This window comes from Trichoplusia ni, chromosome 7, assembly GCF_003590095.1.
Source record: "Trichoplusia ni isolate ovarian cell line Hi5 chromosome 7, tn1, whole genome shotgun sequence".
Taxonomy (NCBI): domain Eukaryota; kingdom Metazoa; phylum Arthropoda; class Insecta; order Lepidoptera; family Noctuidae; genus Trichoplusia; species Trichoplusia ni.
Genome location: NC_039484.1, coordinates 5,950,830 through 5,968,493, shown reverse-complemented (window position 1 = coordinate 5,968,493; position 17,664 = coordinate 5,950,830). Strand labels below are relative to the sequence as shown.

General features: G+C 34.6%; 1 protein-coding gene and 1 non-coding gene across 3 annotated transcripts in view; one reads left to right on the top strand and one right to left on the bottom strand.

Moving 5' to 3' along the window:
- Nucleotides 1-17,664, bottom strand: part of LOC113495666 — a 29,454-nt gene that overhangs the window by 3,208 nt on the left and 8,582 nt on the right. The window contains exons 3-4 of one of the 2 annotated variants that reach the window (XM_026874517.1): nucleotides 14,009-14,146; nucleotides 2,929-3,060 (exon numbers count right to left, since the gene is read on the bottom strand). In XM_026874517.1, coding sequence (XP_026730318.1) covers nucleotides 2,929-3,060; nucleotides 14,009-14,146 — 270 coding nt within the window. The remainder of the gene's footprint in view (nucleotides 1-2,928; nucleotides 3,061-14,008; nucleotides 14,147-17,664) is intronic. The other variant, XM_026874518.1, reaches the window with a different exon arrangement.
- On the top strand, nucleotides 7,555-7,626 carry Trnae-cuc. The gene has a single exon. It is a non-coding gene; the product is annotated as a tRNA-Glu (tRNA).

Here is a 17,664-nt window from a genome sequence, read left to right as displayed (position 1 = left end):
AACTATTTTATATTTCCGGCAACGTACTGTATCAGATGAAAAAATATAATTTCTCAAATACAAAGCTTATGACGTTTTTATTGAGTTCCTAACCCAAGCAATATTTCCTTCTGCGCAACATTTATTGAACTTAAAAACCAAACAAAATATGTGTCGCCTTCGATGCGGAAGCCATTTTTCATAAAAATGGGATAATGGTAACTGAAGAAGGTTTGGAATGAGGTTATTAAATAATCAAGGGGAAATAACAAGTTAATGAATTTAAAATTAAATGAAATAAAGCTGTTGACATATTAATTAAATATATAAATCAAGCAAATTTTTTTTAAGAAGAGGGAACCATCAATGCCTGGTAAGGAGAAATTTAATTAATGAGATATTCAGAATTAACGTTATTTTTTAATGTGAGAGACATGGGCAAGTACTTATAGATTATTTTTCTGATATTTTGAAGGTTCATTACGAAAGTAAAGCTAAATGTTACTCCTGCATTTGTATTTTGATGGCGCTGCGTCTAAATCGGTCATTTTGGGCTTATTCCTATAGAGATGTTACGAAACAACTATCTTAATACCTGCTAATCCTTCTTTACGGCAGTACTGTTAGAGATTAGTTCAATTTGTTTATATCAGAGTACAGCGCTTGTCAAATCGTTCACTAACAATTTGGCTCTGTTTCTATAGGTGCTAATCATTGATAATTGACATGTCGTTGTGTGTTACAGGCAGGCGATGGCAATGACAAAACTCATTCAATCTTTGGTCAAAAATGGTTTTTGTTTTTTTCATCGACGATTTAAAGACGGCTGTAGCTAGCAATACCTACATTGAAGTAAAAATTACTCCTAAATTTAGTAGAGCCTATAACTAAGCCACTTAATTTTATCTTCACCTAGTTAAGGAAGCCCAAAATAAAACGTCACGATTGTTCATTCAACTTCTAAATAAAGATTCTGATATCAGGTTAATTAAATGTCTTTAAAGTAAAAATACCGCGACGAAATATAAAAATAGCTTCAAAATTTAATAAAATTGTTAAAGAGAGTGGACAGCTTGTCGACGACCGACGCGGAAGACATTCTCCCGCCAAATTACATCGGCGTTGATAACTTAATGCCCCGTCCTGATTCCTGATATAACTTGAAAGTCCTTCGTTTAAAGTCATCATCTCGTTGCGTTTGTTTATGTTGACGGGTGTTTGACGCGCGCAAGTGATGCTGTTTGGATAAAACTGAAGGATGTTAATGATCTGTCGTGACGCTTACGAGGGAGACTTAATTGATATTTTTGTGGTAAAGTGAATTTCAGTTTTGAGAATATTTTTACAAAATCAAAATAGTTTTTTGTGATTGAGATGGCTTATATTTGCGTTAGATTTATTTTACACAATACTAAATGAACTCTTACTAATTCTTACGTTATTGGAAAATAAATAGTTCTTACCGAGAAACCTAAAAGCGATTTTACAGTCTGCCAGGTATATTCGCAACAAGATTACTGCAACTCGTCCAAAAACAATAACAATTACATCGGTTATATAAGATTAGTTCCACATTAAGCTCTGCTATCAAAATCACATAAATATTAAGGTAATCGGTAGTGCGGTACCTATAGTACGCAAGCAGGAGTTTATGACTGGTAGCACAGCCAAGTGGAGATCATTAAACGGGTATGATTTACACGTGGTAACGTGTTGACGGAACAAAGGATTGAATCCAGAACATATATGTTAATGAAAACATAACATTTTAAAGACAAAAAACTAAGAGTTCTAAAAATGTTTATTGGTTTACTTTTAATATCCAGTAAATTTTATTGGGATAATACCTTCAGCGAGACAATTCTATGTGTTTTACCAAATTCCAGCTATTTTTAAAATACTATGTTACTTTATTTTTTGCACTTGAAATAACAAAGAGTCGTGTTGTAACCACAATAGGATTATGAGTATGATATTACGTGCAAAATGTGTAGAACAAAACTCAATTAAAATAAATGCGGTCATTGTGAATGTTCACAAAGATTTACAGAGTTCATTGAATTAAGAACATCGATAAAATCTTTATAGGTCCACATGAAAGCTGATTTCTCGCTTTGACGGCAATGACGATAAAAACTGTGCGAGGAAATCCTTTCAAACGATCGAAGATTCTTTTGAAGTTCGAAAAAACAATGTTCTGTACCGTACTGACGTCTGCAGTCGCCGGATTAGGTTTAAGAGAAATAGAATGTTATGCGATTTTTTGTAACAATCTGTTTGTTTTTTTGCTAAATATTTTAAGGATGGAAGATTGAAATTCGAATGCCAAAAGAAATTACTGCCACATTTTAGCGAAAAAGATTTAAATAAACAAAGCTCTACTTTTTAAAATCGATATTTCTTAAGTCTTTGAAAATACACCACTGAAATGGCTTTTTCAGACGTTACGGCACTGGGAAAGACGTTTTAAAATTTCTGTTTACTGTAACCTCTTGGGAGTGGGCTTCAACTCAAAGCTAAGTTCTTAATGCTACGTGGAAGCGTATGAGCAAAGGATCTCGTGGATAAGCTATAACTGCACAAATTGGTTGATGACAGGTTAAGCTACGCTTGATACTGTATCATGTATGCCATTACGTGGTCCTCAGGTTTTCGGAAGGTACCTTAAATTGCGGATCCCGGCTGTTATTCAAAATTAACGTAACCTAACCCGTAACAATCGGTACGGGTAGTCAGAAGCTAGAAAGTCTGACAACCAGCCTAGCTAAAGGATATCGTGTTGCAGGTTACTGGGTTGAGGAGGTCAGATAGGCAGTCGCTCCTTGTATAACACTGGTTCTTCGCTACATCTAATTATTCTAGAAGCCGAGCCCAGATACCCATTCCTGATGATCCAGTTGGGAAAAGGTTAGGATGATGATGTAGAGAAAGTATAGAAGGCATACTCACTGTCGTCTGGCGGCCAAGGCGGTCTGGTCCCTCTCCGCGGTCTGCTTCTCCTCCAGCACCTGCGCCGGCACGTATCCCTGGCGCGTGCGCAGCTCGCCGCCCTGCACGTCCTCGATCACACGCACCAGCCATCTGGAACCAGGGGGAAACTGGTCAACGAGAGCTATACGGGGAATTTGAGATTCATTCACTTACATTCAATAGTAAAGCTAGAAGTAACTCAAGTATATATGTATAGGTATATAGAAAGTTGATGCGCGTACCGTAAAATTTGTTTGCAAGAGTAGGTAAATCTAGATTGTGTTATTACGGTTGTCAACTGCTAAAGTACAGAAGAAGTTTTTCTTTCAACACGCAACGAATATAATCCCTTCTAGATTAACCTTATTTTTCATTTTATGACAATTCTATTTAAACTTTCCTACATAAAACAAATGAGATGAAATTACCAAAAGTAGAGCAGCGTTTGATCTTTAAATTATAAATTTATGTTTACCTGTGTCATAAAATCGTTTGTTTCTCACAGAAGTAAATAATTTATATGAGCGTTTAGCACGAGAAACCCACTCGGCGCGATAAATTATATTAACATAGGTATTCTGGGAAAGGCACCTGGAGCGACTAGCTGACATTTAGTTTGTGTTCATACACTACTTATTTTGATCTAAGAATATCGTGGCATTTATATTTCAGTCCGTAGACGTTGACTGCCCATTATAAATCTTACAAATTGTCTGGCTTCCGTCTTTGAGCAGTGTATAGTCAGGTAGGAAGCTACCTGTTTCTACTAATTATTTCCTTCTAGAAACTTATAAAAATAGGGAAATAAATAGGAGTTTCGGAATTTTAAATTATCCTCACTTTTAATATTTATATAGTACCTAGGACACGGTGGGTGTAAACCGTACTGTTTTCCTGATTGTTGTAATTTCAGTGAAGTGAATTGAAAAAGTTATACTCATAACCAACATTACGGGCCTTTCGTACCTATACATTATATATTTAACTTCAAGTAAAAATTTAACCCCCGATTAATTTAAATGTCAATCAACTTTAATTGCAGCCCTAATTCTCAAAGGCATAAAAGCATAAAATTTGAAGACTCTTCATATTAAAATATCTTAAAATAACTATGATTAGTTGGGCTAATTTCCCTGAAAGCTTTTAGCTGTCAATCTCGAGGCGTCACTGGAACATTGCCCTGTGGTTCGTTAGCCTAGTCTAGAATATCTAAAACTTTCATAGCGTGATTATTGTGCACACGGTGCCATGGCCCGATGAATTACATTTCAGAAAGTTTGAACACGAAGAAAATGAAGTGAAACTATGATTGTCATGAGTTCGAAATAAATGAATTGTTATAGAACGTAAAACAACTTCAGAAGCCGGGAAGATATGATCGAAATATTATGCTATTACACAATGTATAATTAGACGGCATTTAATCCCTCTCAGTTGACAATAAATGTTGATGCCACAGATAGGTATTTGGTTCTTTGTTGCCAGCTATCATACCAAACCGAAGCAACATAAAAAATAGACTTAATTCGATTGTCAGACCCTTGAATAAACAAGATAAAATAACACCAGCAATGTTCGAACCGACAGACTGACAGAAACTGGTGTTTTAACATTTGTTATGCGACACACAAATATTACAGAAACTTGCGAATTAAAACAAACGGACAGATATTCCCACAATTTTATTATGAATTTACATCGATCTAAAAAATGCGAGCGTGTTTTAACTCGACATTTGTAATGTCAGAAAATAGTGATAATCATTCGAAACATTTGCTACTTTTGTTTTCTTTGTAATGATTAAACTCATTTGAGGAAAGAGGTGTTGGAACGAAGTAGGTTACCTTAATCGCGAATACTAATTCATGAATATGTCAGCCGGATCATATCGGCGGAATCTGTGCCTCATTTGTTGGGATTTATAAAAAAGTTATTTTGACAGATAAATTATTATCCATTTCTCGGATGGTGTAGTTACAATGACGAATATTACGGGCTTTGCTTGTGATTTAGGATGGAGTGTACATCGCTTGGTTTGAAAACTAAATCGTTCTGTAAGTTATAATTTTATAAGTAAGTGATTTAAATTTGATTTGTGTAAACTAGGTATGTAGTTTGACTTAATATATTTTAATCAACAACTATTAGAGTAGCGAAATATTTGAAACATGGGTATCCATATTTCAAATATTTCCAATGAATGATTTTTAATTATGAAATATATTTTCTTACAGTAATGATAAAAAAAACATAAGCTAGATATAATATTAAAAATTTATTATCAAAATTGCTCTTCAACCAAAAGTGTTCTACATACATTTTAATAAAAAAATGGATATGACATACCATCGGATAATTCTGTGGGTTTAGCTTATTAAAAACAAATAAAACAAAAAATTGTTTTGATTAAGACTTTTACTGCCGCCATAAAAAGTACGTATAAATTGTAGTTCTGAATTCAAAAGACTGACGCGTAACTTACTTTTTTATAGTTTTTCAGCCTGTCATTGTAAGCAAGAAGGACAATAAATCCTCTTTTTTGTTCATTTTATCATTTATAGGTTTTATTTATGTTTTATTTTTCGAAATTAATATTCCTAGCATAAACCTATTATATTAATATTTTTTGGTATCAAATTAATGATCGTAAAAATGATCCACAAGGCTATTTGGTACTGAATGAGTTATTAACGAGTAACGAAATTATAGCTTAATTATTATACATTGTTTTTAGCTTGTAGTTACACTTATGTGAATAAAGGTTGATGTAAAACCTGCTTAAAAGTAATTTTCCGCGGGACACTAAATTTGCCTTCAAATATTTCAAAGGAGGTTACATAAAAGAGATTATAATAAAGCAGTATTAATCTATTACAGTCGAAATAATTTGAGATATCTGACAATTTATCTTAGGTGGTGGAGTTTAGCCAATTCGCTCTATCATAATTTTTGTGAATGTCCCATAGTGTTATTATCTCGGTCACTTGTTTCTCGGAATACAGACAAAATAATATAAACATTCGTGTTAAAATTATTTAGTCAGAGTTTTTTTTTCCTGGCTTATTACTGGGTCCATGTGTTTAACAAGAATTGAGCAATAAAAATGAATTATATAATCCATCATTGTCTGCAAATATGCTTATTAAAGTGACTATGATGATGATTAGTTTACCTTCACTCATCAGCCTCAACTAGCCTAGCCTGTCAGTTCAGACGGTAATTTTTAATTTAAAAAACTGGTTTTAAATAACTAATAATTGCGAAAAAGAGTAACCATTGAGTTTCTTGCTCGTTCTTCTCCATGAGAATCTAACTTCCAATCGAGCGGTAGCTTCAATAGGAGACTGACACTAGATTTTAATATTGTTTAAATAAATTGTTTGACGTTCAAAAGTGCCATATACTATACGGTCTAATTGAAATAAAAAAATTGACTTTGACTCTACTTAGTGAGTTGAAACATAATTAACTTGGATACACATTCTTAGAAATACAAGCACGAGTTATGTTCAGGAGCAAACCACCACAAACTTGTAAAGTAATACAGTTATAGTTGCGGTTACTATCTTACAAATGCAAGTGTTTCTGTGATGTGGTGGTGGCGTCCTAGAGCTGGGCTCTATGTTGTTTGTCCAATGTTGGCAAAATGCATAGGAGAATACGAATAGTGTGAAATTTAATCCAATCCACCATCACATCACTGCATCTCGTTTACCAAGAGCACCCCACATCGAACAAAGTTAGCCAACAGTACATCGACCTATCCAATGACGTCACTCTCCCGAGGTTACCAGCTCGCCGGATGCAATGTTATGATGCATTACACAACCAACACAACTCCTTGCTACTGACGCGACTATTCGTGGCTCCTGACGTCATTAAAACTGCAATACTTTTGCTCCAAATACTATGACAGATGGGCTGTTAAATCTCAGAGTTGTAAACTATAGAGTGAGGTTCAATAAAATGTAGTATTAATAATACACCGATTGGTGCCCAATGTATGTTTTTGAGGTTTATGTCAATCTAACCATGTCATGGAGATAATAAGTGTCGTTAGTCTGAAACATTTACTCAATACTCAATTATTTATTGCATTCCATATGTTAAGCACAAGGATGGTAAAATACAAGTTAAGATAAAATATGGACCCTGGCGGGCACGCAAAATTTACGAGAGAGGAAGAGGGCTGAACAGCAATTGAATCCGATCAATATTATTTTAAATAATTGAACATGCAGATTTGTAGACACAAATTAAACTGAGTATAAGTTTTTGAAATCCGATGTGGATGTGATTATATTGGATTAACATATAATAGAGATCTCTTTTACTAAGCAGTCTTGAGTTCGATTCCTGGTAACGAAATTAATATGTAACATGGCAGTGACATTGGTTTTACATAAAAAAAATCTCATCAGGTATAAAGTACAAGAGCGTTAATTTCCTCAACAAACTATTAACATATTGGCAATTTGTTGATTTTTTGTAAAATTGGTGTATAAATAAAATAATAATAATAATAAAGTATTTTAAAAAAAATGGCGCATTTATTTTGTGAAACAACTCAGATAGCACTGTGATGTTTTCCCTAATTGCTCACAATCCGATATGGTCTAGTGGCTAGGATACCTGGCTCTCACCCAGGAGGCTCGGGTTCGATTCCCGGTATCGGAATGTAATGACACATTGCGATTTTTTTAATATTAATTAAATAGGCAACATATTTTGTGGCTCTTAATTCTAAATCATAACCCAAGGTAATTTCGGTCGCCACGATTATAGTTTGTCAACATGCCCCAGAAAGTTTCATAAAGCAACTAGGTATGTTTTTTTTATGACGGGCTTGTAAAAAAACACATACATTTTTGTATGAAATTTTCTGACGTAAACTCGAAATTTTTTAACAAACCTATTTATAGCACGGGGAGCATTTATACTCGACAAAGGAAAAAAAACCATCAAAACCGGTTCGAAATTGGAGGTAATAAACATGTTGAAATTTCAGACGAATTAAAAACCTTCTTCTTTGGCAGTCGGTTGGAAAACAGGGTACGAAAATCGCAAATTAACCCCGATAACAACAGATTTTGGTTTTCCTAATTTTTTTAACTTTCGTTAGTTGTAGATCATACATTTATTTATAATGGCATGTCACTAATTACAGCAATTTGAGACATAACGAATTATACATAAAAAAAACAATGTAGTTTGTTCCCTAAAACAAAGTTACTTTACTTTTTTATATATTAATAAACCACAACTTTGACACAACGCCATCTAGTCTCAAACTAAGCGAAGCATGTAACGTGATTTTAACCTTATTATTTAATGCCATTTTTGTACAAAAAAATAAATGAGAAATTATAACGAGTGATAATATTATAATGAATTTCTTTATCATTTCACACAGCGTACACCTATATAATTTTCTAAAGATGTTTCATGCATGTGTAATTGTCAAAAGCCCGGAAATGTCTTAACTGTCTGTGACTTCTAGTAAACATGTAAACGTCTGGACGACTTGTATTTATGACAACTCTATGATGAGCATAAAAAATCTTTATTTTGTAAAAGTGAAGTGCCCGTCCGTTGAGACGGTCACGCCAGTCAAAATATTATGTCCCATTTCTAGTTTTTGGAATGGTAGACGTTTTTAATGTTTTTATCTATGATGTAGCCGTAAGTAGATTTAGGTAACGGAAACTTTCAGCTTTCTTGTGCGACTTGGTAGAAAATGTTTTATAATGCTTAGCTAGTGTAGTGCTATTGCAATTGCTTAACTATTGTGCCAATTGAAGGGACAGAGACGTTAAGTACATTATTCACACACCCGTAAAAATAAAGAAATATGTTCTGAGTAGTGGTTACTTAGTTGAGGTTTTTTTGATTAATACAATGTTCTGTTTTTTGTTATTTGATCAATTGATCAATTGCCTGCAGCAGATGGACCAAAACGAAAACCGATATATCGTACATCTGTCAATGATTTAAGGATATGAACCAATTCCCTCAGTTTTAAGATATTCTGATAAACCAAACATCCAATAAAATACGAATGTAAGAAAACAAGCAAGCAATTAACTATCTGGTCTGTTTACGAAACACCATTCCATGTACATAAATAACTCATCACAATCCGGTCTATTCGACCCACATTCGTCATCCCATTTCGAGTTCATGGGGCAGGGTTAGAAAAATAACCTCCAAACACTGATCCCACGTAATGGTCATCAAAAGGAACGTGCCATCAATCTTCGTGAACGATAATTTTTAATAAATGGAGACGGAAGGCGTGCTCTAGTATACTAAGTAGGGCGCCTTGATCATAATCACTTTTATGATATTTGTATTTTCTGTAACATTTATTCGGACTCGTATCTTAGTTGCTGCGGTACGAGTGGAATTAGATCAAATTAACATGATTGATCCAGTTTTAAAACATATTTTCATATATTTCCTTTGGGATGATAAATTATAGTAACGGAAATGGGAGTTTTTTGTTTAACTTTAGTACAAACAGCATTGCAATCTTTTCCTTGCTGAATAAGAGTTAATGTAAAAGTTTGAAAGTTGTCAAAAAATATTTTAAAATTTAATTGGGTATTTATTATATTTTCTGCAACCGGAAAAATACAGAAACGAAATGAAAAACAATCGTATCACAGGAATAGTCAGGACGATTCTAGCGAACTTTTAGTAAAACAAAAGTACACTAAACTTATTTGGCTAGAACTTTCGTGTCGTAGGCGGCTGGCCTCTTTCCCTAATTCCAAACAACTAAATGCTCTGCTTGGTTTTCCAGAATCATTGTCTTTATTTAATTGCGTTTAAAACCATTCTCTGGCTATTTCATGACACACGGCTTTTAACCCACTGAAGACGTGTTAAATATTTAATTGGAGCAAGATATAGTAGAGTTAGTACTAATAAGGTTGGTGATGAGAGGCGCGCTGGATCGAAACCGATGAAGGCAGACCATCTGCGCCAAATCTTGCCCTGATGCTGTCCACAATCGTCAGATATGAGGGACTGACATGAAGAGATAGACGAGAAAAATGCAATCAAACAATAAAATGTACAAAATAGTATGGTTTAAAGCCCTACGTCACAAGAAACCGAAGCACGAGCAGATCTGTTCAACAAGACGATAAAAGCTAACGATGCCATTATTGTAACGGTCTTTTGAAATCGCATTAAACGTGATGCGATTAAGCAGCCGCTAATATAAGACAGGTGGCTTCAATAACTAGAGCGGTGCTGTTTCACAATGATTATATTGTCGATATCGCATCAAAGAGAAGAAAAAACCTGTTGAAGAAATTTTAAAACAGTGTTCAATTTAAAATGTAGGCGTTTAATCATAGAGAGAAATAGGAATATAATATTCTGTTTCAGACTTTATCGTATGAATTTAGACTACGGCCAAAAAAAAATGCTAAAACTTCAACCTGATGGTAAATAATAAAACTCCACAAACATCAACTATAATTCCAAACACAACAAGAATTTCACAATCTAACATTTGTATTAAGTCCAACAATTCAAATGAAAAAACAAACGGTATAGAAAATCAAAACAACATCAGGAAATTGTGAATGCATTTAACAGTGTAGCATAAACACTGAAACTGGGGCGAGACAGCGCACGATGGAACTGCCAATTATAAACATGACATTCAAGATGCGAAAGCGCCCAAAAATGAAATTAGGCCTTCTCCAGCGATCCCGAATTAGACGTATAGGTAGACGGTAACTGGGGCAGACAATAGTGAAACTGTATATTACAGAACGGTCTGTCAAGAGTGGGTGTGCATGCCTGAAGCCATGTTAATAACGCTAATCTTGTACCGTAGATTATTTTAAGAGCTGCGACCACGCCAATTCTTAAAAACCACTTTAAAATGAGTCCTCGCTCTTCGCTTGACGTATAAACAAAGGTGCGCTGCGAGATATTTTCATACAAGTTGGCAGGTCGTCTGTAACTGGTCGAGGCTCACGTAGCCGCGAAATGATTATGTAGTTAAAAGTTTTTTTTCTCGATTACTGAGTTCGTTGACCTGATATGAAGTATTGAAGCTCTGAGATTATTTATGCAATACAAAAATGCATTTTACGTTCCGTTTTCTTTGAAGATTTATGGTTTTGACATATTTATGAAGCTAGTGTTTATAGACGATGTCTGAATTTGTTATGATAATGTTTCACATCAGGCGAGTACTTCGCTGGGGTTCAAATAGGTTTATTGACTCGACATTACATACGTGCTGAATAAAACGTGTATTATGTACTAGTTTACATGTACAGAGATTGTGAAAAGAAATGTAAAACTGAGTTCCATTAAAATTTCATTTAAAGAACGTCATACGTTATCAATGTTCAAAAATATGTTTAAAAATCCCGTTTGGAGGAGAAATGGTTGCATACAAAAATGCACGTATCGTGGAAGAAATTGATCGAATGGAACATTAAGTGGAATACCAAGGCTGGCGATCAGCCAAGTAATCGGTATGATATAGACGTTACACTAAAATTATGAGAAGAGGATATAAATAAAGATCTCTCGGTTTATTTGGTAAAGCAAGATAAAACTCGAGACCAAGAGTTCGAATAACTTGAGAGGCATTTTACAACAATAGATATCATTTTAGAAATAGCTCAGAACTCAAATTATATTCTGAAAAATATTACAAGTTATAATAGTTCTCATGCATGTGAATTCTACCTTCACGTTCGTTGTTTCGTTTGTACAATCAGTCAAGACTTACTGAAATGGGGAAAGATCAAATTATTTTCTATGATATCTAAGGTTGTTATGAATATAACCATGTAAAAAATTGTCATAGATTTATTATATTTCTTCAGTGCAGTTGTGAGAATCGGTGACATGGCTGGTATGGGATTAGATAGGAGGGTTCACCAACGATACTGACATAAGCTACCGTTTATAGGTATTAAATAAATTGAAGAACTCTATAGTTTTGTGGCTAAAATTGAATTTTAATTTACCTTTTCGCTTAACATTATCTACTTCACTCTTTTGTGCTTATAAGTCTTCGCTAAATAAATTCAGTAAAAAAATGTGAACTTCAACAGGTTTGTATTCCTTCTCACACACACACATATCTTAAAAACCAATTTCTGTAATTCACCTATTATTCTTTTTAAAATCAAACATATATATGTCAACAATGAACATACATTCCGTTCATGACTACACGACTGCTACAAGTCTTTTCAATCTCGCCAAATACATTGTGGAGAGCGATTGTTGCCGGCTATTAATTGGAATGAACACAAGTAGGCCGCGGCTATGTTTATTGCTCGAAGAATCGAAGAATATTCCAAGAAGACTGGGTGTTGTGGCGATACTAGCTAGAGACATTGTATCCTTACGTATAAGGCGGTTCTTCTCCATAGGAATTACATTTTGGAACCTCACACCTATGGTTGTTACTGTAACATTTTGAAAATACATGGAAACCGGCCTACTTGAAATAAAAGCTTTTGATTTTGATCCAACAGAGGACCGCGGTACCAGCCAGTCTCACTGCTGAAAGCTGCAGAACTTTTACCATTAAAAAATGATTGGACAGTAACAGCGACAGGTTGATTTAATTGTTTGAGTATATGTATTTTATTCTTGTTTACAGTCGCCTCACTACGATAAAAGTTGGTGCTTTTCTAATCTCTGGTTACGATGCTGGCAATGAAAAACCACAAATTAAATGTCGTATGGAAATCACCTTAAAAGAAGAAAGTCACGAATAAAAAACATTACGATTTGTTATTTTTCCATACCTATCTACATATACCTATATCAAAATTCAGTTCAAACCGTCAAATTAATGCTATCTGACCCATTTTTTTAACATTTTCTTTCCATCGTTTCTGTAAATAAAACTTATTAATTACATCAGCTAAGTAGGCAGACACCGCCAGTACTAAGAACACAAACATACGTAGATAGATCTAGACTGAATAGAAATAAACATGATCAAAGCAAACTGAACATTATCCCCAAGTTATTGGGGTCAAACTATTAAAAACTGCATCTATACGGATCGCCTATAGATCGGATCTTGACCCCGATATTATTTGAGTGCTTACTCTTGTATTCATATTTTTATGTCAACTGTAAGGAGGGAAACCCATTTTTAGTTTGTCAATGACTAGACGTTATGTAGAAGATGATAGGAATGTCTGTATGTTTGGTTTGTTTCTAAAACTGTTTGATTTTTGTTGCTATGAAGAAAAACCAAATTGGATTAATTGTTACGTAATAATACGTTTTGCTGGTTTTAGGCGGCCAGTTGAAATTGCTATTGCTTTTTAGAAGCAGTATCGAAGGCCAGATATGCGCAATTTGTATTACTCTTATTAAGAAGCACATCTCCAGCAATGGACATACAATAAACAATACATTGCTCGTTATGTATTGATATTAACGATTTTAGAACTATCACGTAGATAGAGAGCCTGCGCCACTTCAGTACCTAATCAATGTTTTCTGTAGGGAATAAACAAAACCAAAACGAAAAATAATACAAGCATTGTCGGGAAATCTTGTTGTGTGAGCTTTTTTTGCAATTCGCGTATTTCGTAACACTACGTAATGAGGTCAGGCTGAAGCCGGCGCGCTATACATCATTGTTATGTAATAACTAAACCGAATTATATTAAAATACAGGCGAACGGAAAACACGGTCACTCGTAACTTGCTAGAAAGTTGCCTAATGACTCCCTGTGGAGACGTGTGTAGTGGCGTAGGTTAGGTAGGTATTGAAAAATATGTGTTTTCCTAGTAACTGTTTTTTTTTCGGTAAATATTGCGTAGGTAATCCGTCAGTTAACACTTTGTGTCTACACACAACCCTTTATCGACATACAGCAATATTGACTAGTCTTTAGCTATGATGGAAATCTTTCAGTAACATCATGGCGCGTAACCCCTTGCTTAAAAATGGCGGTAATTCTAGAAATTTCTTGCAGAAACATATATCCCTTATAATCTTCTGCAGTCACTTACATATTACATTTGTTTCGACTTATCATCTTACCTTCCTTCACCGTCAGTCTTGGAGGTCACAGTCTTTCGTTTCGGATGATTCTTCTTCGGTCGAACAGCGATCTTGTGTTTAGCAGCAGAGGCGTCCAAGAGTTCAGCCTTGATGTCCAGCTCGGGGTCGACGCGCTTCCTGGACGGGTAGGGACCAGGTTAATGGATGAAATGGCTGTTAGTTAACATATAGTGGGGGACGAACAACACATGGACGTATACGATATTGTAGAGTAGGTCTGTAAAAGTACACGTAGAATTCAATTGTTTCGGTTTTGGAGGAGCTTTCTCGATTTTATTGTAATAATGACAGCTTCTAATTTTGTTTTATTTTGATTCAAAATTACTACGCCTGATGGTAAATGGTTGCAAGTATCGGTTTAATATGTCTTTGGGTCATTTTCCTTATCTACCTTTATACACACTATTTTATATAGTCTAATCGGCTAACAGCGTGGTGACGTAGTGGTTAACTACGAGAAACCTTGAATTAACTAGGTTGCCTTTGACAAAACTAAATTGTTTGTCTCTCATCAAGATACAGAGTCTTATTTAGTTTCAAGTGAACTCTACTATTGGCTTTGATTAAAATATTTTGAAAAACAAGTTTTTCCTTAACATTTTCTAGCAGCTTCCGCAAAACATTAAATTCTTAATAGTTTTCACTGGAACGATGACTCTGCTATAAGCCCACTCCTCCGTGGAATATCTCCATACAGTCAGCAATCTGCACGATGATTCACGCCGCGGGTGAGCAGATAACTTAGCAATATTTATTGTTGGGAAAGAATCCGCTGCACCTGCCAAATATGCTTCGGGGAATTTCTTGTTTACATGCCCACTTAATAAGTTCAGGGGGCCTACCGCCACGTCTTAAAAGTAATATTGTTGCGGGTGTAAGAGAGAGATGCAGCTCTACACCGTGTATAGCGCTGTCTCGCTTCCACAACCAGAACAATATTGCTTTTGCATTTGATGGTAGACGAGCAGGTCAATATTTATGTAATACAAAACAACACACCTGTTGAAAACGAAATCTCTTTAATGGCCTCCTGACCGAATTTCAGTATGAGGCCACGGTAAGCTTTCTCGACTGATATTGCTGCATAGGGCGACAAAAATATTTTTTATTCTTCTACGAGCATAGTTCCTTATGGTATTGTTCAAAAAGCTTTGCCAATGTTTTTACTTCCCAGAAAATAACACAATTACGAGGCATTTTTCGTTTGACAAGAACCTCCAACAGTTATTTTTGTCAGCGTAGTTTAATCACACGTAAGTTTTCGACTATATTTTACGACAGAATTTCCTCGCGATGTCAACGGTACCCAGTGTCGAGGTTAGTAGTAGGTACCACAACGGGCGGTTATAAAACAAAGTGATTTATTTAAACTTTTTGACACACAATACAGGCAGAAAAGACAGGTCGTATATTATTATAAGTTATAGCCATTTTCTGACAGCCAAGGCCTGTGACGTCACTTAAAGAGCTGTCAGTTAAAAGTGGTGCCTACGTCACGCGTTGTGGGACATTTCACTGTCAGGTTCGAAGCTATCGGGTTGCATCTTGTGATCGTTCTCCGGGATGTGGATTACACTTTCTTGGCACTTTAAATACAGGCTCGTTTTCAATACGAAAAATAAATGAGTCATTGTTATAAACGTGTGAACTTTAGGTATCTACTTATTTTCAGAATAATTATTTTTAAATATTTTCTTAAGAGATGAAATAACACTTCTCATATAGTCTTTCCTCGTAAGCAGTCACTTTTCAAGCGATAAGGTAGGTTTTTGTGTATGCTAAGTCAATTTTCGTACTCGAATATCTGAGGTGTATGGAGAGGGCCATAACTGAACAAAAAGCAATTGCAATTAACAGCTTTTTAATACTTTCATTCTTATGCCTGACTTATGTCATAGTGCTCATACAATAATTCCTCATAAATATCCATGACGTCATTCGTTAAGGGTTGCACTCATTTCATTCATTCATACAATCATTCAAAGATAGCGTCACACCTTGACGTACATTGGGCTATATTTAATTACCTCTTAAAAGGCTAATAACCCTTATGAAAATTGTTAATTAAGCCTTTCTCAGAAAATTACTTTATATTGAGGCGAAGTGGAGCGTTGTAGTCCAAGATTTCATTATCACTTTCATTTTATTGCTAATTAATGTTTGGCGTTATAATTCAAAATGTTGTTTTAATAAAAAATCTTTGTTGTTGCATGGAGGGCTTTGTTTTCATATCCATTGGCATTGTTTTACAAAATATACTGTACACCTTTCTCGAACTCATATTTTCACATTGTCTGCAAATAATGAATTACCCTACTGAACCAAGATATATATACTCTTTAAATAATCTCCTTTTTATGAAACTTAAATTTTCTTATAAATAACTATGAATATATATCCTTATGAAGTCACACAAGCGTTAATTTCATCGACGATACCAATCATACATAACCTATTTAGTTGTTAAACTCATTTGTAAAACTTCCTAAAGCTCGAAATCTTAAAAAAAAAAACTCGATCACCACAACACTGCGTGACTTACGAAGCAGTCCTATATCTTATTTAAATTATGAGTAAGATTTAGTTTCGGGCCGGCGCAGGCGTGTAACGAGTATAATTATAAGTGTTCATTTAAGGCACAGTGCACAGCCTAAGTTGGCGTGTGCAGTTATTTCGAGCTGGCCCACAAACGGCGTGACGTCACGACACAGTTGATATCGAGGTTAACTCCGACTGGTGGAGCTGAGCTGCTGTCCTCAATGAATATGCACAATATTATGATTACACTATTTATTACTATAGTATAATGTGGGTAATTTATTATTAGACTTTATTCATTTGTTCATTGAGCAATGGAAAGTAAGACTCACTCTAGGCCCAAAAAAATCAATTGGTTCACCTATTTTAAGCATTATTGTTTATACATTATTAAAGATCTTCTCTTTAAGTACCAGTAATAACCATCCTCTTAACGATTTTGTTTTATTCTAATTGTCTACGAAGTTCGTAGCATGTAGATATACAATCAACAAAGTATTCATAATGTCAACATTAAAATTACACTTTGATATAAATACTTTTCTTTAGCAATAATAATTATCTAACCTCCTTCATTTTTATTCATCCATGGCATTTATCTCATCGTAGCGTCATCAATGCCTAATTACCGATGTACCTATTTAAAAGTCGTTTTAAACAAGTATTGAAATACATGAACCCAGATTCTAGTTTCCACCTAATTAAGTTTTTGATGCGTTTTCAGTCTAAAAGGTTAACTGACGTTTCAAAACGAGGCCGAGTACGTTTTGTTCTGACTGCGTCTGTTGAGCTAGTTTGTTTTTGTACGTTAGTATAGAGTCAAAAAATGAGGAAACTGCTTTAGATATTTATTGGATTAAAATTTATTTATGTTTGCGTCGTTATCATTGACAACTTTCTTTTCATTTTCACCGTGAAATAAACCTCTAAAACATCTAGGTTTTCTAGAGATTAACAAAAAACTTCTTTATTTTGTCACAAAAATAACTTTAAATTAACTAAAAATATTTTTGAGCTACCCAAAACTAGTTTCAAAATTTACCGTCCACACGTCTTTTTTCCCTCACAATCATAACTCTCACATCAAAACGTAAGTA